The following is an 18,116-nucleotide window of genomic DNA, read 5'->3' on the forward strand; positions in this document are numbered from 1 at the left end:
CAATCCAGAAAACCTAGAAATTTCTTGAGCTTCATATCAAATTTATTTTGAGAGTATCCTTGTACAAATCCGCTCTTTCAACAGCATTTATCTTGTACGAAAATATGCTGCTACTTGTGTTGTAAATTGCCAATTCAGGGATAGAATCGTTGCCTAGCAAGAGGGGTGTTCTTGCTAGAGAGGGATCTCCACCAACTGAACGGAGAGAGGTGCTCCACCTACTGAAAGGAGAGAGGTAACTCCACCTATTGAACGGAGAGAGTAAAGGAAATCCTTACAATGGATTGCTTGAGGCAAGGACGTAGGCAGGCCGCCAAACCTTGTAAAAAATTGGTGTTCTTCTTTCCCTTATCTCTTTAAATTTCTTGCACATATAAACTGATATTTATTTGTTTGAGTGATTTATTAATTTGGGATTGGTATGAATGCTTAGATAGATTTGTGGATGTTTTGAATGATTGAAATACATATTGAGATCAAACGCTGCTGTAGTTGCAAATTCTGAATTGATTTAATCAGCTGAGACAATTTCATTTTGGTTGATCAATTGATCAAATACAAGAGGAATATTTGCTTGGTTAAATTTGTTGGGATTGTTTGATATTGACAAATTCATTGTTTAAGCACAAGATTAATATTTGTATGGTCAAATATTTATTCACCTATATTAATCTGCTGGAAATAAAATAAGCCTTGTATTTTGATTATATATATTTAGGATTGCTCATTGGTATAGCCGTTCGCTGCTTAGTTTTTCGTGGTGATTGAAATAGTGAGGGCACATGATAATTAAGTTTTAAAATTAATTAAGCTTCCGCGTATTAAAGTTTTTAAAATACCCAATTCACCCCCTCTTGGAACTACACCATTACTTTCACTTGTAGTGTAGATAGAATGAAGCGCAGCCAAGTTAGTTCAGAGCATGTGGCTGCCATTGATTGATGCTCTGCTTCGGCTGAGGATCAAGACACAACGGACTGCTTCTTTGATTTCCAAGAAATCAAAGATGAACCAAGGAAAATGCAATACCCAGTTACAAAACACCTAGTATATGGGCAAGGGGCCCAATCCAAGTCGCAATATGCTGCAAGTCGAAGAGAGGATGAGCCAGAGAGAAGTAACCCTTGACCAAGTGCAGCCTTGAGATATCTGAGAATTTTCTAAGCAGCTAAAAGATGCATATCAGTGGGTTTAGCCATAAATTGGCTCAGTGCTTGAACACTATAGCAGATGTCAAGCCGAATGACTGTGAGGTACAAAAGGCGACCAACTAACCTTCTATTCACACTCGAGTCTGATAAGAAGTTAACTGTAGATTGAGCTAACTTCAGATTTCGTTCCATGGGAACCTTAGTAGGTCTATAGCCCAAAGTTCCATAATATGCCGAAATGTCCAAAGTGTATTTTCTTTGGCACAAATGAATACCTTTCGAAGGTCTTGCAATCTCAATACCAAGAAAATACCCCAAAGAATCGAGATCCTTTATGTTAAATTTGTTGTCCAGGAAAGCTTTTAACTGGGTCACAGAATTGAATCATTGCTGGCCACAAGTATGTCATCAACATACATGAGTAAAGCTGTGAATGAACCATTATTTTCCATGGTGAAGAGGCAGTAATCAGCCTTTGATTGAGAAAAACCAGATTCAAGCAAGGAGTTAGAGAATTTAGAATACCATTGCCTCGAAGCTTGTTTGAGACCATATAAACTCTTAAGTAGTTTACATACTTGGGTGGGAATCCCTTTCATGTAGCTAGGGGGTTTCATTATGTTAATGTCCTCATTTAAGTCCCCATGTAAAAAGGCATTGTTGACATCAAACTGATGTAAATGTCAACCCTTAATTGAAGCAATGGCCAAGAGACATCTCACCATGGTTTTAAATAATGGCCGCAACCGTTACGTAACGGTTTTTTGGGTTACCGATACCATTACACACCGCGAAATCGGTGGGAAGAAAAATCACAGTCGTAGTAACGGCTGTTATGGACCGCGACCGTTACGTAGCCGCTACAGGACTATTACACCAAAAAATTATTTTATTTTTTACTTTTTCTTCTCACTTTTTCCCTCTCTTTCACATATCATTCTCAATATACCAAGTGGAAAGAAGGGGAAAAGATTATAATGAGGATGGCAATGATACAAAATTTACCATTTCTTTAAATACTCACAATAGATGCATTAATTAAAAATTTGAAAATACTAACTTATTAGGAAAATATTTTATTTTGATAATATTAGTAATGTGAAATTTATGTTCTATATTTTTCAACTTCAACCTATTGGCCTAACAAGGCTTAAGAATCTTATTTTGATGATAACAAATAAAGGAAACTAAACATGTTTTGGTTAAGTGATGATGTTTTAGGAAATCAAGCATATGAATTCAAAAACAAAATGCTCACAAACCTTATTGAAAGCAAAAGCTTATACTTAAGGAAAATAAAATGAAAGCTTAAAGGATATTGAAGCTTGGATTCAAAGATAGATAAATTTGATGAAGCTCAAAGTATATTGAAACTTGAAGTCAAAATGGACTCAAGGAAGACAAGCATGAAGACTTAGAGTGCTTAGAATATTTTAAGTTTAAGAAAGTCTCATGTAAGTACTTCATAATTAAATTTCAATATGGATGCGTTGAAGCTCTTAGGATTCAATCATTGACTTAGAGACCAAAGTTTGAAAACCCCAAAAAATATTTTTCAAAGTCTCAAAGTAATATAGGAAGTATAAAAGTTAACAAGAGTTTTTGGAAACAAAAGAATATAAGCATATGAGTTTTAACTGTTCGGGCGACTGACCTTGACTGGTCAGGCGACTAACCTTTTAATGCTAAATAAATTTGGGAAACAGAACAGGTTTAGTCGACTGACCCTGTAAGTTCAGGCGACTGACCCCATTTTGACTTTGAAATTGTGCTGAATTTTAAAAGTTCAGTCCACTAACCCTTCGGGAAATTCAAATTTAAAAAGCAACGGGAAGTTTCCAAAATTAAGTTTTTCAAATCTAAACGTTATGAAAACTTAGGAAACACTCCAAGTCACTTGGGGAACACGAAAATCACTTTTTAAACTCTATATATATCCCCTAAACCTAATGATTTTTACTACTACATACAATCAAGTATTCAAAGTCTCTAATTCTCATACTCTTCAAAAAGTTCTCTTGCTCACACATCCTTGCTGAAGTAATACTGATTTTCTACTCATACAACCACTCAGTTCTTGTGCTTTTACTGAATTTCCTTCAATCAAAAGAAGAACCTGATGATAAATTTCTTGAGCTTCAAATTCATTCTTTATTGATATTTAAATTGAAGTATATTAGTTGTGCTTTAACTTGTACTAATCAACTCAGTTTTGAGAGTATCTTTGTACACAAGAATTGCTCTTGTTTTTGTTATTGTTTTTTATGGTTCAAGTTGTTGAATTGTTGTATCGAGCGTGGGGTGTCGGTTGGAGAGGAGGGCTCTATCCTATTTGAAGGAGTGTAAACGGTTTGCTCCGCTTGGTTAAAGGAGTGGTATAGTGCAATCCTTGGGTGGTGTACCTAAGGCGAGGACGTAGGCAGGTACAGCCAAACCTCATAAAAATCTCGGTGTCACTCTCTTCCCTATTCTCTTTAAATTTCAGCACATATATACTACGTGGATGTTTATTTAAATTTCTGGAAATAACTTTGTAATTGGGAATTGCAGAAACCTCAAAAGGGAAGTACGTTGATCGAATCTTGCGGAAACCTTCTAAGGGAGTACATTTATTAAACAAGTCGTTCATTAGCTACAGCTCAACATCAAAAGATTGAATCTTGGAAACTTGCTGAAATAATTATAGCAATTCACATTGTGAAGCATTATCTTGATTGATTGAATCGTTCTATTGGTTTTTTGTTTAAATTGTGTCTTGGCTGTGTTTGTTGAATTCAAAAATTAGTTGAGAAAAAATTTATAAAAAGAGCTTAAAAGAAATTTTTAAATCCCAATTCACCCCCCTCTTGGGAGTACACCTTACTTTTCACAACCTACTTTCCTTTCTAGCTATTTTATATTTGTATTATTCGTATGTCTTATGTGTCTAATAGATTAATGGAGTATATAATGTCTTTTGTTTTATTAATTAATTTAGCACACATAAGAATTTATCACAAATAAGAACAATGAGAAGTATAAATACACACACACACACACATAATTTTTCTATCAATGGTGGTTGAAAACAAATGTAAACTTGTTGCCCTTATCAAATAACTTAGTTACTCGAACTAAAGGATCCAAAATACACTAAAACTCTTTCTAAGAAGGGCTAAAAGCTTAAAACATGCAAGTATGCTAATATGCACAAGGTTGTGTGTGTTTCAAAAAAATTCACGGCTGTTACACCCACTTCCCATTATGTAAAATCCACTACTCCCACTTCCTGTTACACCCGTTACGTTACGCTACCTACTACCGCGATTTAAAACCATGCATCTCACGCTTACCAATTTGGCAACAGGTGAGAATGTCTCATGATAGTCTACCCCTTCAAGTTGTGTGTAGCCCTTGGCTACTAAGTAGGCCTTCAATCTTTCAATAGACCCATTGGAGTGATATTTCACTTTATAAACATACTTACAGTCAATTGGCACTTTTCCAGGAGGTAAATCTGTAAGTTCCCAAGTATTACTGGCCTCTAAGGCAGCACGTTCATTTTCCATGGATTGACACCAGCCTGGGTGTTTGAGGGCTTGTTGATAGGTTTGTGGTTCAAAGTGTGTGGAAATAGCGGTGGAGAATGCTCGGTAGGTAGGTGAAAAAGCATGATAAGATAAAGTATTAGCAAGTGGAAATGAAATACCTAAGAGAGGTCTGAGCTACTTGTTCAACAATTAGATGGAAGGAGTGAGAGTTGTCTGTTGACAATGAAAATCCTGCAAGTATTTGGGTGCACTCCAAGTTTTGGTTGATCTACAAGGAAGGGGGGGAGGTTGTGGGGTGAAGAGGGAAGGGGAGAATGGTTAGAATGTGAAGAAGGGGAATTAGGAGAAGGAGCAGTATAGGACATCTCGGGACAAGATGGGGCATAACTGGAAGTAGAGGAATCCTGAGATGACGTAGGTGGGGAAGTAGGGGGTTATGTGAAGGAAATGTGAATGGAGTAGGAGGAATAAGAGGGGCAGAAGAAGTATGAGGTGAGTTTATGTTGGGGAGACTTGTATTGAAGGGAAAGGCACTTTCATAAAACACAACATCTCGAGAAAGAAAAATTTGTTCAATTTCCAAGTCTAACAATTGATAACCTTGCACTCCAAAGGGGTAACCCAGAAAAACACACCTTCTCCCTCTTGGATCAAATTTCTTTCTCCCAAGGGATAAAGTGGAGGCAAAACTAAGGCAACAAAAAATTCTCATGTGGTGGTAGCTAGGAGGCTTATGAAAAAGGCTTTCATAAGGGGTTTTGTTATGAAGTAAGGGGAGGGAGTCCTATTAATTATGTAAATAGCAGTCATAACTCAATCATTCCAAAATTTGAGAGGGATATTGGATTGAAACTTTAAGGCCCGAGCCACATTCATGATGCGTTGATGTTTTCTCTCAACTATCCCATTATGTTGGGGTGTTTCAACACAGCTTGTTTGATGGATAATACCCTTGGAATTAAAAAAGTCTTTCATATGAAATTCCTTCCCATTATCACTCCTGAACAGCTTAATTTGGTTCAAAATTGAGTTTCAATTAAGTTGCAAAAACTTTCAATACAAGGCCTTGCATCAGATTTATTTTGGAGCATATAGAGCCAAGTGTCCTTGAAAAATCATCAACAAGTGTAAGGAAAAATTTGGAACCATCGACAGCAATAATGGAGTTTGGTCCCCAAATGTCACAATGCACAATATCAAAAGCGTGCAGAGATTTATTTGTGGAAAATGGGAAAGGAAGACAATGTTGTTTAGCCAAAGGACAAACACAACAAGGTGATTGATTAGTGAGATTGAGATTCTGTTTTACAAGAGGATTAGTAATTAAAAGCAATCTAGAAAATGAAATGCGTCCACGCCACAAATCAGAAACTGAATCCTTGTGACTAACGGAAGCACTAAGAAGCTGGCATTTATGAAGAAAAGCTGGAAAAACATCAACCAAAGCTGAGGATGACACACCAAAACACAGCAGGTGATATAGACCATCTTTCACTTCACCCATCCCAATCATTGTCCAAGATGCTAAGTCATGTACAAAGCATGAATGAGGGAAGAAAATAAGGCAGCAAGAAGAATAAAGAGCAAGCTTTTTAGAAGAAATTAAGTTGAAGTTAAAAGAGGGCACACAAAGCACATTTTGAAGCACCAAGTGTTCTATCAATTGCACAACACCAATGTGGGTAATAGGAACATCAGCGCCATTAGGTAACTTAACCAAAGAAGAAATTGTGGTCATGATAGATGTATAGAAGGAGGCGCAACAGATTATGTGATCTGTTGCTCCTGCATCAATAATCCAAGGAGTGGTGTGTGAGGGAGAAGAGTTGTGTGTTGTGGTGGATAAGCAAGTAACCATACCAAAGACTTTAGATGTATTGATATGATTAGAGGAGGGGGATGGGGAAGATGGTTAAGCAACAGAAATAGTGGCCATGGATGAGTTGGTGTCTTTAGGTTGCAACAGAGCAATTAGATGATGGTACTGACTCTTGGTTAAAGCCAGGGTCTCAGCTAGTTCATCATCGTGGTCATCACTAGAACAAACCCGAGAAGGAGTGACAGCAACAGCAAAACTCTTGGACTTGCCATGAAGCTTATGACCAGGGGGGGTACCTGTGTAGTTTATAACACTTTTTAATAGAGTGGCCAGACATGTTACAATGAGTGCACAGGAGTGGCGAGGCATTCCCTATTTTGAAGCAATTATCAAGTGAGTGCCCTTGAATTTTGCAATGAGTGCAATAAGGACGAGCTGATTTCTGGCCTCCAAAGTTGAAAGGTTTTTGGACAGATTTAGTGAGATGAGGGTTGGTCTTAGCCATCATGGCCATGAGGTCAGAATTGGGCGATAGATTAAGCATGTGGCGTTGGCGTTCTTGCTGTTGAATCATAAAGAAAACTCTATTGAGAGGGGGTAAGGGCTCAATAAGCATAATCTGATCCCTTGAATGAGAATAAGAAGCAGATAAGCCCATAAGAAATTGTATAACATAGTCTGTGTCATAGCAGTCATGAAAAACCTTTAATTTGCCACAAGTACAATCAGGTAGAGGGTCATAAACAGCCAATTCATCCCATAAAACTTTCAAGCGGCCAAAGTAAAGACTAACAGAATCCTGATATTGAGAGAGGCTACCAAGATCCCGTTTAAGTTGAAAAATACGAGGACCATTTTGTTGGGTAAAACGATCCGGAAGTCCTAGCCATAAGACCCTGGAATCATCAACCAAGGCGAGGCTGTTTTTGACATAAGGACTTACTGAATTTTGAAGCCAAGAAACAACTAGATCATTGCAACGTTCCCAAGCTTCAAAAAGTGGATCAGCAGCTTCACGTGGTTTAGGAATAGCCCTGTTGATGAAGCCAATCTTATTCTTGGCTCGAAGGGCATGGCTAACAACGCGAGACCAACTGACATAGTAATCAGCAGTCAAGAAATCCAAAACCAATGCAGCAGCAGGATTGTCACCATTGTCAATGCAAAAAGGATTGAAAGGATCTGAAAATTTGAGAAACCTTTCATTCAGATTTTTATCGTGAGGTGTTTTGGGAGAATCCGCCTCTTCAATAATGGTTGTCATGGCTTGGATTTAGGATCGAGGGGAACTCTGATACCATGTAACAAATTGAAGAAGAAAACGAATGTGCAGAGAAGAGAAACCCAGAAAAGGGAGAAAAGTTCTCTGTATATGAATTGAATTCTCTGTATACAAGGGACCCGCATATATACAATTGCAGAAAAATAATCTCCTAACAACCTACTGTAGTATAACTACATTTATACCCTTTTGTACAGCACAGCAAAGAATAAAAGTACAGAAAAATATGCTAACTGAATAAACTAACAAATGGATGAAAATCATCCTTCTTCAGACCTGTGGTTGTCTGTGGATTGCTGTAGTTCATGCTCCAGTAGAATTAGCTATATGAGGTTGAGAGATAGAATCGCATTCCTGGCTTATTAAAAGTACAAAGGAGCTATTTTGTTGCCTTCCAACTTTTATCATATGCTTCCCCAAGATACTTGTACAGAGATAGAATTTTTCACACAGACAAAAAAACATTCAAATCTTATAAAACAAGCATATAAGGCTAGAACACCAACAGTTAAACCAAATTAAAGAGACGCCAGGAAAGCAATTATCAAATGCACAAATCATCTAAAACTCAATTCCATAATGCCGCAGTCGTCAGTTCGACCAAAAACCAAGCAGTCATACCGAACAATCAATTACAAACTAACAACAGTTCACATTTCAATTCAATCTCAGACCATCAAAATCAAAAACAAGAAAAAGCAACCACGAAGCCAGTTCTCACCGTCACAATCGAAGATGAAGGTCTTGACCGAGTCGATAAGCTCGTCGGCGTTCTTGAGAGGCTGCGCGGAGGCTCGGGTGGTGAAATTCCTCGCCATTCTAGTCGCAGGAGGAGGAGAAGACGAGGAGGCGAACCAGGCCAAGGAAGCGGCGGAGGAAGAAGCAGAAAAGGAGAGCTTCTTGAGCCCTAAGAACCTAGAATGGGAGGATGCATGTGCCAGGAACAGAGAGGGGGAAGCCAGGGAAGCTACTCTGCCGCTGCTGATCATCTCTCTCTCTCTCTCTCCCTGACTCTATGTCGAGTGTCTTCCAGTGGACGTGGGGCGGGGGCGGGGGCGGGGGCGGGGGCGGGAGCGTTGGTTAGGATGCCGCACCTGCGGTGACGTGGCGGATGTCTATTGGTGTGGTTTGTCATCCGGAAGGTGGGGTGGCTCTTTCCCTCCACATACTCTCCAAGTCCAACCGTTGTCGCCAATGCGTTCAAGGAGTCCCAACGACGAGGGTGGGACTTGGATTTCTCATCCTACATTTCCATGTTTCAGAAAAATAGAAATTAGCAACTTATTTTATTCATATTTAGAAAATTAAAATAAATTTTATTTTAAATTTTTATTTTTTAAAAAAAAATTATTTTCATCTTTTAAAATAAAATAATACTTTAAAAATATAATAAAATAATAAATTTATAAATAATATATGTTTGAAATATTATCATAAAAAACAAAAATTATTATCATTATTTTACGTAAATGTTATACTTTCAAATTCTACTTTACAACAAAAAATTTACTCGACCTGATAATTGAAAATTAATAAAAAATATTTCATAATTAGATTATTATTTTTAAAAAATTAATGTATATTTTTATTTTAATTATATTCAAATTCATATGATCATTTTATATTAATTTTAATTTTGAAGTGTATAAAAATGAATGATTTAATTCAAAAGAACTATTTCTGGATATTAAAATATATGATAATAGGTACTCAAAACAACTAAAAACTATAAAATATAATTTTCATTTTTTCGCTAATAGTTAAAAATCGACAATAGATTTAGAAATTTGACATTATAAATAAACACATTGTTATAATTTATTTCTTCACTATGCTGAAGCAGAAGCAACAAAGAAAAGATAGCAACGATATCAAGCAAACTCTCATGTTGTCAGTTTTTTATTTTTATTGTCGATTTTCAACTATTTGCGAAAAAATTAAAAATCATAATTTATGATTTTTAGTTATTTTGACAACCTATTGCAAAAAAAATTTGATATCAAGAAATATTTATTTTGGGTTGAATTATTCAGTTATACACTTTTGAATTAAAATTAAAATAAAATGGTCGTATGAATTTGAATATACTTGAAAAAACAAAAACATACATAAATTTCAAAAAAAAATAATAAAGTCAATTATAAAATATTTTCACTATTTTTCAATTGTCATGGTCAATAATTTTTCATTATAAAGTAAATTTCAAAAGTATAGCAATTAAGTAAAATAATTATAATAATTTTTGTTTTTATACTAATATGTATTATGTTGCAATTTTATTATTCAAATCATATTTTTATAATATTATTTGATTTAAAATAAAATTGTGTAATTTTTAATTTATTTAAATTTTATGAATATTAACAAAGGAGGTTGTTGATTTGGTTTTTGGTTTCTATTCTTGGTTTTTCGTTTTTATTTTTGATTTCTATTTCTATAATTTTTTACAACGATACTAAACGACCCCAAATTTTTTCTTTTTAATACAAGCTCTAAATTGTGCTTTTTTTTTTTTTTTTTGGTTGAAATTGTTTGAAAATAATATTATCTTTTAAGAATATTTTTAATATGATGTGGTTGAAAAATATTCTTTTATTTGATGTATTTAAAAGGAAATCAAGTTATCGTTATTGAATTTATATTGCATTTAAAAAAAATTGAAATTAGGATGTATTTTCAAGAGAGGGGTGAATTGGGTTATTTAACTTTATTTGCTGAATTCCTATTTACTTTAACCCTTGATAATTTTAAATTTCAATGATTTATACAAATAATATATCTACGTAGCGATCGTACTATACCAATTGGGAGTCATAGATATGAATATGAATTTGTATATGAAATTCAAATGTATAGTACAAAATCAAACTTCAAGAGATTCAGTTAATCAATTTTTTTAGAGTTTAATTTTCAACAATTCTCAATGATGTATTCAAGAAAACAAACTTAGTGATTCAACCTTGAATATCTTGTAACTTATGCTTTAATAGTGTAATCAATATCAAGATTAGATTTATAGCAATAGACAATGGTTTCCTTAAAAATAATTTCAGTAAATTAACTTGTTTTTATTTTAGCATTTAAGCTTTATTTAGAAAATCAATTACAACTCTTTTACCTCAGCTTGTTTACTCACAAATTCAGAGCTATATGCTTGTCTGAATTTTTATTTTAGCAATTCAATCATACAAATGATATATTCAATCACAACCAAACTTGTGTTCAGCAAGTTATAATATTCAACAAGTTCACTATAACTCAACAAGATTTCTCTTTTCAACAAGTTCTCAAATATTCAGCACATCATCAAATATTCAGTGAGTACTCAATGAGATTAAAACATACACGTAGGTTATATCTTGCAAAAATTAAAAGAGTAAGGGAAGAAGAGCTGAACACCGTATTTTTTATAAGGTTCAGTCACAGCCTACGTCCTTGCCTCAAGTACCTCACTGTGAGGATTCCTTTACCACTTCGATACCAGGTGAAGTAAACCTCTATTTGTTCAAGGTCGAGTTCGCCTCTCTAACGAGAACACCCCTCATGTTAGGCAACGATTCAAAATCCCTAAATTATCAAAAAAAAAAAAAAAAAAACACGAACAAAGCAAGATTGCTTGTACAAAAGAATACTCCTCAATCGAGTAGATTAAAACACGTTAGAATCACAATACTTCAAATAAATCAATATAGGAGTTGAAGCTCAAAAGTATATCACCAGAAATCTGACTAAAGAGTGTGAGTTTCAAAAGATCGAATCAGAATTTTGTGAGTTTGCAGCAAGAACACAGCAACCTCTTCAGAAAAATATTTCAGCAGCAAATAACTAGAAAGTTTTGAAAGAATGTGCGTCGTGTTGTTCTCTCTTTTTTCCCTAATGTGCAAGAACATTAAGTTTAAATATTGCACTAGGGTTTCAAAAAGTTTCCCTCTAATTTTCTCTTAATTTGGAAACCAATCATGTAAGATTTGGAAACAAGTTCAACATTGTTAATCATTTAAACATACACATTAGTCGACTAGACTCGAAGGATCAGTCGCCTGAGCTCTTTTAAAAAAAGCGCATTCTGAAAATCAGAATGAAGTCAGTCGACTAGTCCCAATAGGTCAATCATTTGTGCCTATTCTGTTTGCATATTTTTGAAGTCAGTAGCACTTCAGTCGTTTGTGTCTATTCTGTTTGCATATTTTTGAAGTCAGTAGCACTTCAGTCGCTTGATGAAATTTCATTAGTCACCTGACCTTTTAGCAACACTTGTTTTTCAATGTTTTGGTTCCAAACTTAAATTCATATTCTAGAAAACTTAATTTGGACTTTGAGAAAATATTTTCGATGTATAAAATAAGGTCTCTAAGTCCATGATATATCCTAGGAGTTTCAATCATCAATATTGAAATTCAAAGTACTTACATAAGACTTTCACATGATAAATATATCTAAGTTCTTAAGTCTTCACGTTGTGAAACTTCCAAGATTCTTTTGAGCATTATACACTACTTCAATTAACTTCATGTCCCACATGACTTGAAGCTTTATATCCTTCATGATTCATAACTTTAAGTATAAATATCATTCAAGCTCTTCAAGTATGTTCACTGGATTTCACAAAAACACTAAGTCCCAAAACTTAAACTTAAATAAATTTTGTTAAGTTACCTTGATTTGTTATCATCAAAATGAGATTAAGTCTCGTTAGACCAACAATCTCTTCATTTTTTATGATGACAAATAAGGAGCAAAAATGAGAAAGCCTTAAAAAGGTTCCCCCCCTATAATAAGCATATCCTTAACAAGTCATAATATGAATAGTAGAATTTTCAACACGCATATCAGAATATTTCAAGCTTTCAGAAATTTCAATGTAAATCATGCTTTTATATCACGTTCTAATGAGTATAATTAGTATAGTTCCCCTTGAATATACTAGTTCAATGTTCAACACTCATATATGAATATTTCAAGCTTTCAGAAGTTTCAATGTCAACAAGATCATATCTCAACCATCATGATGCATACAAATTTCAATATCAACAAGATCATATCTCAACCATCATGATGCATACATGCTTAATATCAAAATGCTATTACTGCTCATGGTCTTCTCATTTTGTTATTATCAAAATGCTATTACTGCTCAGTATTACTACTCATGGTCTTCTCATTTTGCTAATATTTCTTCCCCTTTTGACATCAACAAAAAGGGTAACTGAAGAAAATTAACATGCATTGCAACATAGGACCTAAAATTAGAATTCAGTGCACAAGTATAATCCATAATACAACATGAGATTTCTCAAGTCAAGCATTCATCAAAATGTTCATTCCAACTATACAACATCCATCATGCAAAAGATATGCAATATAAACCAAATTCTAGCATGGAAAGTGTTATATCCGAGATAAGAAAACAGTGTTAAGAGCGGTAACCAGATCAAATATTACAATCAAAAGTTGTTCAATGAGAAAAGAAATTAAATATAGCTAATCTTCATCTCCTTCATTCTGAGCTAGTGTCTTCCTCATCATCATCATCTTCATCATCATTTCCTAAGCTCGTTTCCATAGGAGCTTTTCCACTTGATGAAGAAGATCCTACCTGTCGCGACCTTCCCAAGCGGAACGAAGCGAATGAAAAGTGAATTTTAAATTTTCGAGAAAAATGGTGTAATGGAGTCACCACTAACCTTTTAGTGTGGTTGGAATACTTGATTACTACCTAATTAAGGGTAGAATCAGTCTGCATTACCAGAGACGGGCTCGGGAGTACAGTTACGCAAAGGGGAAGGTCTTCACACCCACTACGCGCCCATTCTTATGAACGGTACCAGATTAATTGAAATTATCCCAAAAATTAATTTAATTAGCCTTTAAAATTACTCCCTTTTTTAAAATTGTAAAACAAATACCCGAAAAAAAAAATAACATATAGGTATTCCCTCATAATCGGGGCATATCATGCTTCGAAAAACTCAACGCCCTTCTTTGCAATCATTGGGATCAGAAAATATAGAAAATAGGTTTTTTACAAAAAAAAGAACTCCCAGGTATTTTGAATTTATAGGATTTTTTTAAGTAAGGAAAATTGACATTTTTGAAACCTTGGGAGGTTTTGGGCTCATTCGGGGTGAAAATGATTTCTTGGACCTTGAAAATGTTTTTGTGATTTTTTCTAAGTGTGAAAACATTTTTGTGAATTTTATGATTTTTCAATATTTTTCCTGAACTTCAAAATAGTACAAATAAAATTAAAACAAAACTCATAGAAGTCTTAGTTTGAAAATATTTTTGGAATTTTTCCTAAAAAACTTTTGTGATTTTTTTGGCATTTTATGATTTTTTTTATGGGTTTTTTGAATCATTAGACATTTAGTGGTAAAAAAAAAAAAACATACTAAATAAACAATAAATCGGTTCCATACCGATTCAAGGGTTCAAACAATTCGCAGAGAGATAAACGTGGTTTAGGTTCGAGTTTGAACCTAACTTTGGGTTTGAGTCTTCGATTCACAACTTCATATCCCATTTATTATACTTCAGAATGTAGCCCAGGAAGGGAAAATCCATTAGTTTTACCTCTCGTCTTCCTCTCCTCTGGTCTTCTTTTCCTGTCGGTGAGTTTACTAGGGCCAGTCTACAACGTCTTCCCGAGGGTTATTCTTGAGCTTTGACTTGAGGCACTACAGAGTGCCTTCTTAAGATGGGGTGACCCGGCACTGGTAGGAAATGGGATTAGTCAACTGCTTGATCTTCTAAGAGAATGAAACGTAACCTTACTCTGTTCAATATTCAAAATCTTCTTCTTACCACTCAGAAAAAGGAGTTTCACAAACTTATAATAGAAAACTTCAATATTCGAAATCTTCTCCTTACCACCACCAAAAACTCCTCCATAAACTTACAATAGAAGACTTCAATATTCAAAATTTTCTCCTTACCACTAACCAAAAAAACCCCTCACCTTTGTGCTTGGAATGAGAAGGCTATTTATAGACTTAGCTTGGGGCAAACATGGAAAAAAAGAGATAGGGGAGTAATTATGGGGGGGAACAAAGCATGGGTGAAGAATGATGAAGGGAATATAGGATGGGATGAATGATAAAGAGAGGAACAAAGCATGTGGTGAGTGATGATGGGGGGAACAAAGTTTGGGGTGAAGAATGATGAAGGGAATATAGCATGAGATGAATGATAAAGAGAGGAACAAAGCATGTGGTGAGTGATGATGGGGGAAACAAAGTATGGGGTGAAGAATGATAAAGGGAATATAACATGGGATGAATGATAAAGAGAGGAAACAAAGCATATGATGAATGATGATGGGGGGAACAAAGCATGAGGTGAAGAATGATGAAGGGAATATAGCATATGATGGATGATAAAGAGAGGAAACAAGACATGTGGTGAGTGATGATTGGGGAACAAAGCATGGGGTGAAGAATGATGAAGGGAATATAGCATGGGATGAATGATAAAGGGAGAAAACAAGACATGTGGTGAGTGATGATGGGGGAACAAAGCATGGGGTGAAGAATGATGAAGGGAATATAGCATGAGATGAATGATAAGGAGAGGAGACAAAGCATATGGTAAGTGATGATGGGGGAAACAAAGCATGCTTACATTTGACAAATTAGATAAATAATAATAATAATAATAATAATAATAATAATAATATGAGGGTCCTAGAAGCTATGCGAAGCCCAACGGAGATGTGTGGGGCCCATGTGCCATATGGGGTCCATGAGCCGTTTGAGGGTTATAGGAACCCGAGCTAGCATGCATTAGATATAGGGATTCGAGCTCGCGTACCAAAGGGGGTAACGTGCACCGGATGTAGGAATCCGAGCTAGCGTACCAGGAGATGTGGGGCCCAATATATGGGGCCCACAAACCATGTGGGGTCCACGAGCCATCTGAGGGTTATAAGAACCCGAGTTAGCAGGCACAAGCATGCTAAAGGACCGGATGTAGGAATCCGAGCTAGCGTATTAGGAGATGTGAGGCCCACAAACCATGTGGGGCCCAATGTAGATATGTGGGGCCCACAAGCCATATGGGGTCCGTGAGCCATTTGAGGGTTATAGGAACCCGAGTTAGCAGGCATAAGCATGCCAAAGGAGGTAATGTGCACCGGATGTAGGAATCCGATCTAGTGTACTAGAGGGAGTAACGTGCACTGGATGTAGGAATCCAAGCTAGCGTACCAGGAGATATGGGGCCCAAAAACCATGTAGGGCCAATGGAGATATGTGGGAGGGTTTGATATGAGGTCTCCTCGGAAAGTTTTGTCAAAATTAGGGTTTCTACTACTGCCCCTCTTTATAGGCCTTGTTGCTTTGGTGTAATAGTAGGAACTCTCCTATGTTATCTATAGCAACAGGCCTATAAAGATAAAAGACACCTATTTTAACCAGGCTAAACAACTGACTACGTGTCATCTTCTGAGTAAGGTTATGTGTCGGCCATCAAAAGGGGAGATAAAGGGTGACTCAAATAGAAGACGTGGCATAATTTTGTCCGTCGTGGGGAAACATAGATCGAACAGCTCACAAGAGACTACATAGCATATGACAATGTGTAGGAGGGTATGCTACGTGTCAATAGCCGAGTGGCTGGTCAAATGTGACTCGGTTGGCGTGGCACAATCCTGATCGTCCCCAGAGAGTACAGATGCAATGGTGGTCAGGGGGGCCACGTAGGACTCTTTGTGCATTGGGGAAAATGAGCCACGTGTCGGTGGCCCGATTGGTGGGTGTATGCGAGTATGGATCGATTACGTGGCTTGATCCAAGTCATCCTTGGAAAAGCGGGATTCAATGGTGGAGGCATGCTCGGATTGCTAACGTGGAGAGATCCTCACCGTCCCTAGAAAAGACACATAAGACGGTGAGCAGCAAGTGTTACTCAGATTGCCAACATGGAGCGATCCAAACTGTCCCTAGAAAACGCAGATCGTATGGTTAAGAAGGGCGTGCCACGTGTCAGTAACTGAGTGGCTGGAAAATGTGACCCGGATCTAGGCATAGCACAATCCTGACCGTCCCAAGAGAACACAGATCCAACAGTGGTCAGAGGGGCCACGTAGGACTCTTCGTGCGTTAGGGAAAATGAGCCACGTGTCGGTGGCCCGATTGGTGGGTGTATGCGGGTGTGGATCGATGACGTGCCTCAATCCAAGTCATTACTAGAAAAGAGGGATTCAACAGTGGTGGTAAGGCACGCTCGGATTGCGAACATGGAGAGATCCTCGCCGTCCTGAGAAAACACACATTGTACGGTGAGCAGCAAGTGGTACTCAGATTGCCAACGTGGAGCGATCGAAGTCATCCCCAGAAAACAGAGATCGTGCGGTTGAGGAGGGGGCGCAGACTCTTGATGCTGACGTGCTGATATGGAGTGATCCAAACCGTTGGTGCAATGTAGGGATCCATAGGGATTTGACCCGCACAGATCTTCTATCGTGGTATGATCTAATCCATCCAATAGAGGGATGATCTAATGGCTTGTGGAGACGGCTCACAAACTTCTATGCGCATTAATGATGAGGGCCACGTACTTGCCATGTGTCACCTAGCGAGTGGAGAATTGTGCCGACACTCATGATGGCTTCTTCTTTGAACGAGGCGATCTTGACCATTGCTAATCTGCGAGGATCGGACGGTTATCCAGAGTACTAACACTGTGAGATCTGGGCCGTTGATGGGGAATAGAAACAGACATAGGCAGGGGAGCCACATGCTTTCTTCGATCGAACGGATGATGGAATGCCACGTGGTCGAATCTTGTGGCTCCAGGGCTTTAGATACTTAAACCCAATTTTTTCATTTTGTTCATTTTTCCATGTCTCATTCTCTTGAATGCCCTCTCTCTCTTTTCTTTCTTCTCTCTTCTCTCACCCTCTCTATTCTTCTCTTGATCTCCTATATTCTTCTCATTCAGTCTCTCTGTTCTTCTCTTTCAGTCTCTCTATCCCTATCTCTCAAACAAACCCCCTTCGAAACTCGACTCTCAAACCACCTATTTTTCCTTCTTGTATTAGTAAAGCTCTCATCCTCCTCATTCCTTGGTGATCAACGGGCTACGGAACACATGAGTATGTTCAAAACTGCATAAGGTTTACTTGGATGATGATGAACATCCGGTTAGCCGAAGGCATTTTAAAGTGTCACCTGAGAAGATCCAGGAAGTCTAAAAGGCTAAGTACCCCTTGTTCTGCCTTTATTTGATTTTTTTGGGGTCAATTTTCTCCTTTTTAGATCTGGTATGTGTGTGATTCGAATGGGGGCGTGAGTAATATCTGTGATGATCTGAAGGGTGTTGATGTCAGGCTCTAG

At 36.8% G+C, this 18,116-nt stretch overlaps 1 protein-coding gene across 2 annotated transcripts in view; it reads right to left on the reverse strand.

The window, feature by feature from the left end:
• The window catches only part of LOC131153454 (phosphoglycolate phosphatase 1A, chloroplastic-like), a 63,509-nt gene extending 54,487 nt beyond the window's left edge, over positions 1 to 9,022 (reverse strand). The window contains exon 1 of one of the 2 annotated variants that reach the window (XM_058105771.1): positions 8,504 to 9,022. In XM_058105771.1, the coding sequence (XP_057961754.1) occupies positions 8,504 to 8,771 (268 nt within the window). In that variant the 5' untranslated portion in view covers positions 8,772 to 9,022. The remainder of the gene's footprint in view (positions 1 to 8,503) is intronic. The other variant, XM_058105772.1, reaches the window with a different exon arrangement.
• Between the last annotated feature and the right edge of the window lie 9,094 nt (positions 9,023 to 18,116).

This window comes from Malania oleifera, chromosome 4 (assembly GCF_029873635.1).
Source record: "Malania oleifera isolate guangnan ecotype guangnan chromosome 4, ASM2987363v1, whole genome shotgun sequence".
NCBI classification, from domain to species: Eukaryota; Viridiplantae; Streptophyta; class Magnoliopsida; order Santalales; family Ximeniaceae; genus Malania; species Malania oleifera.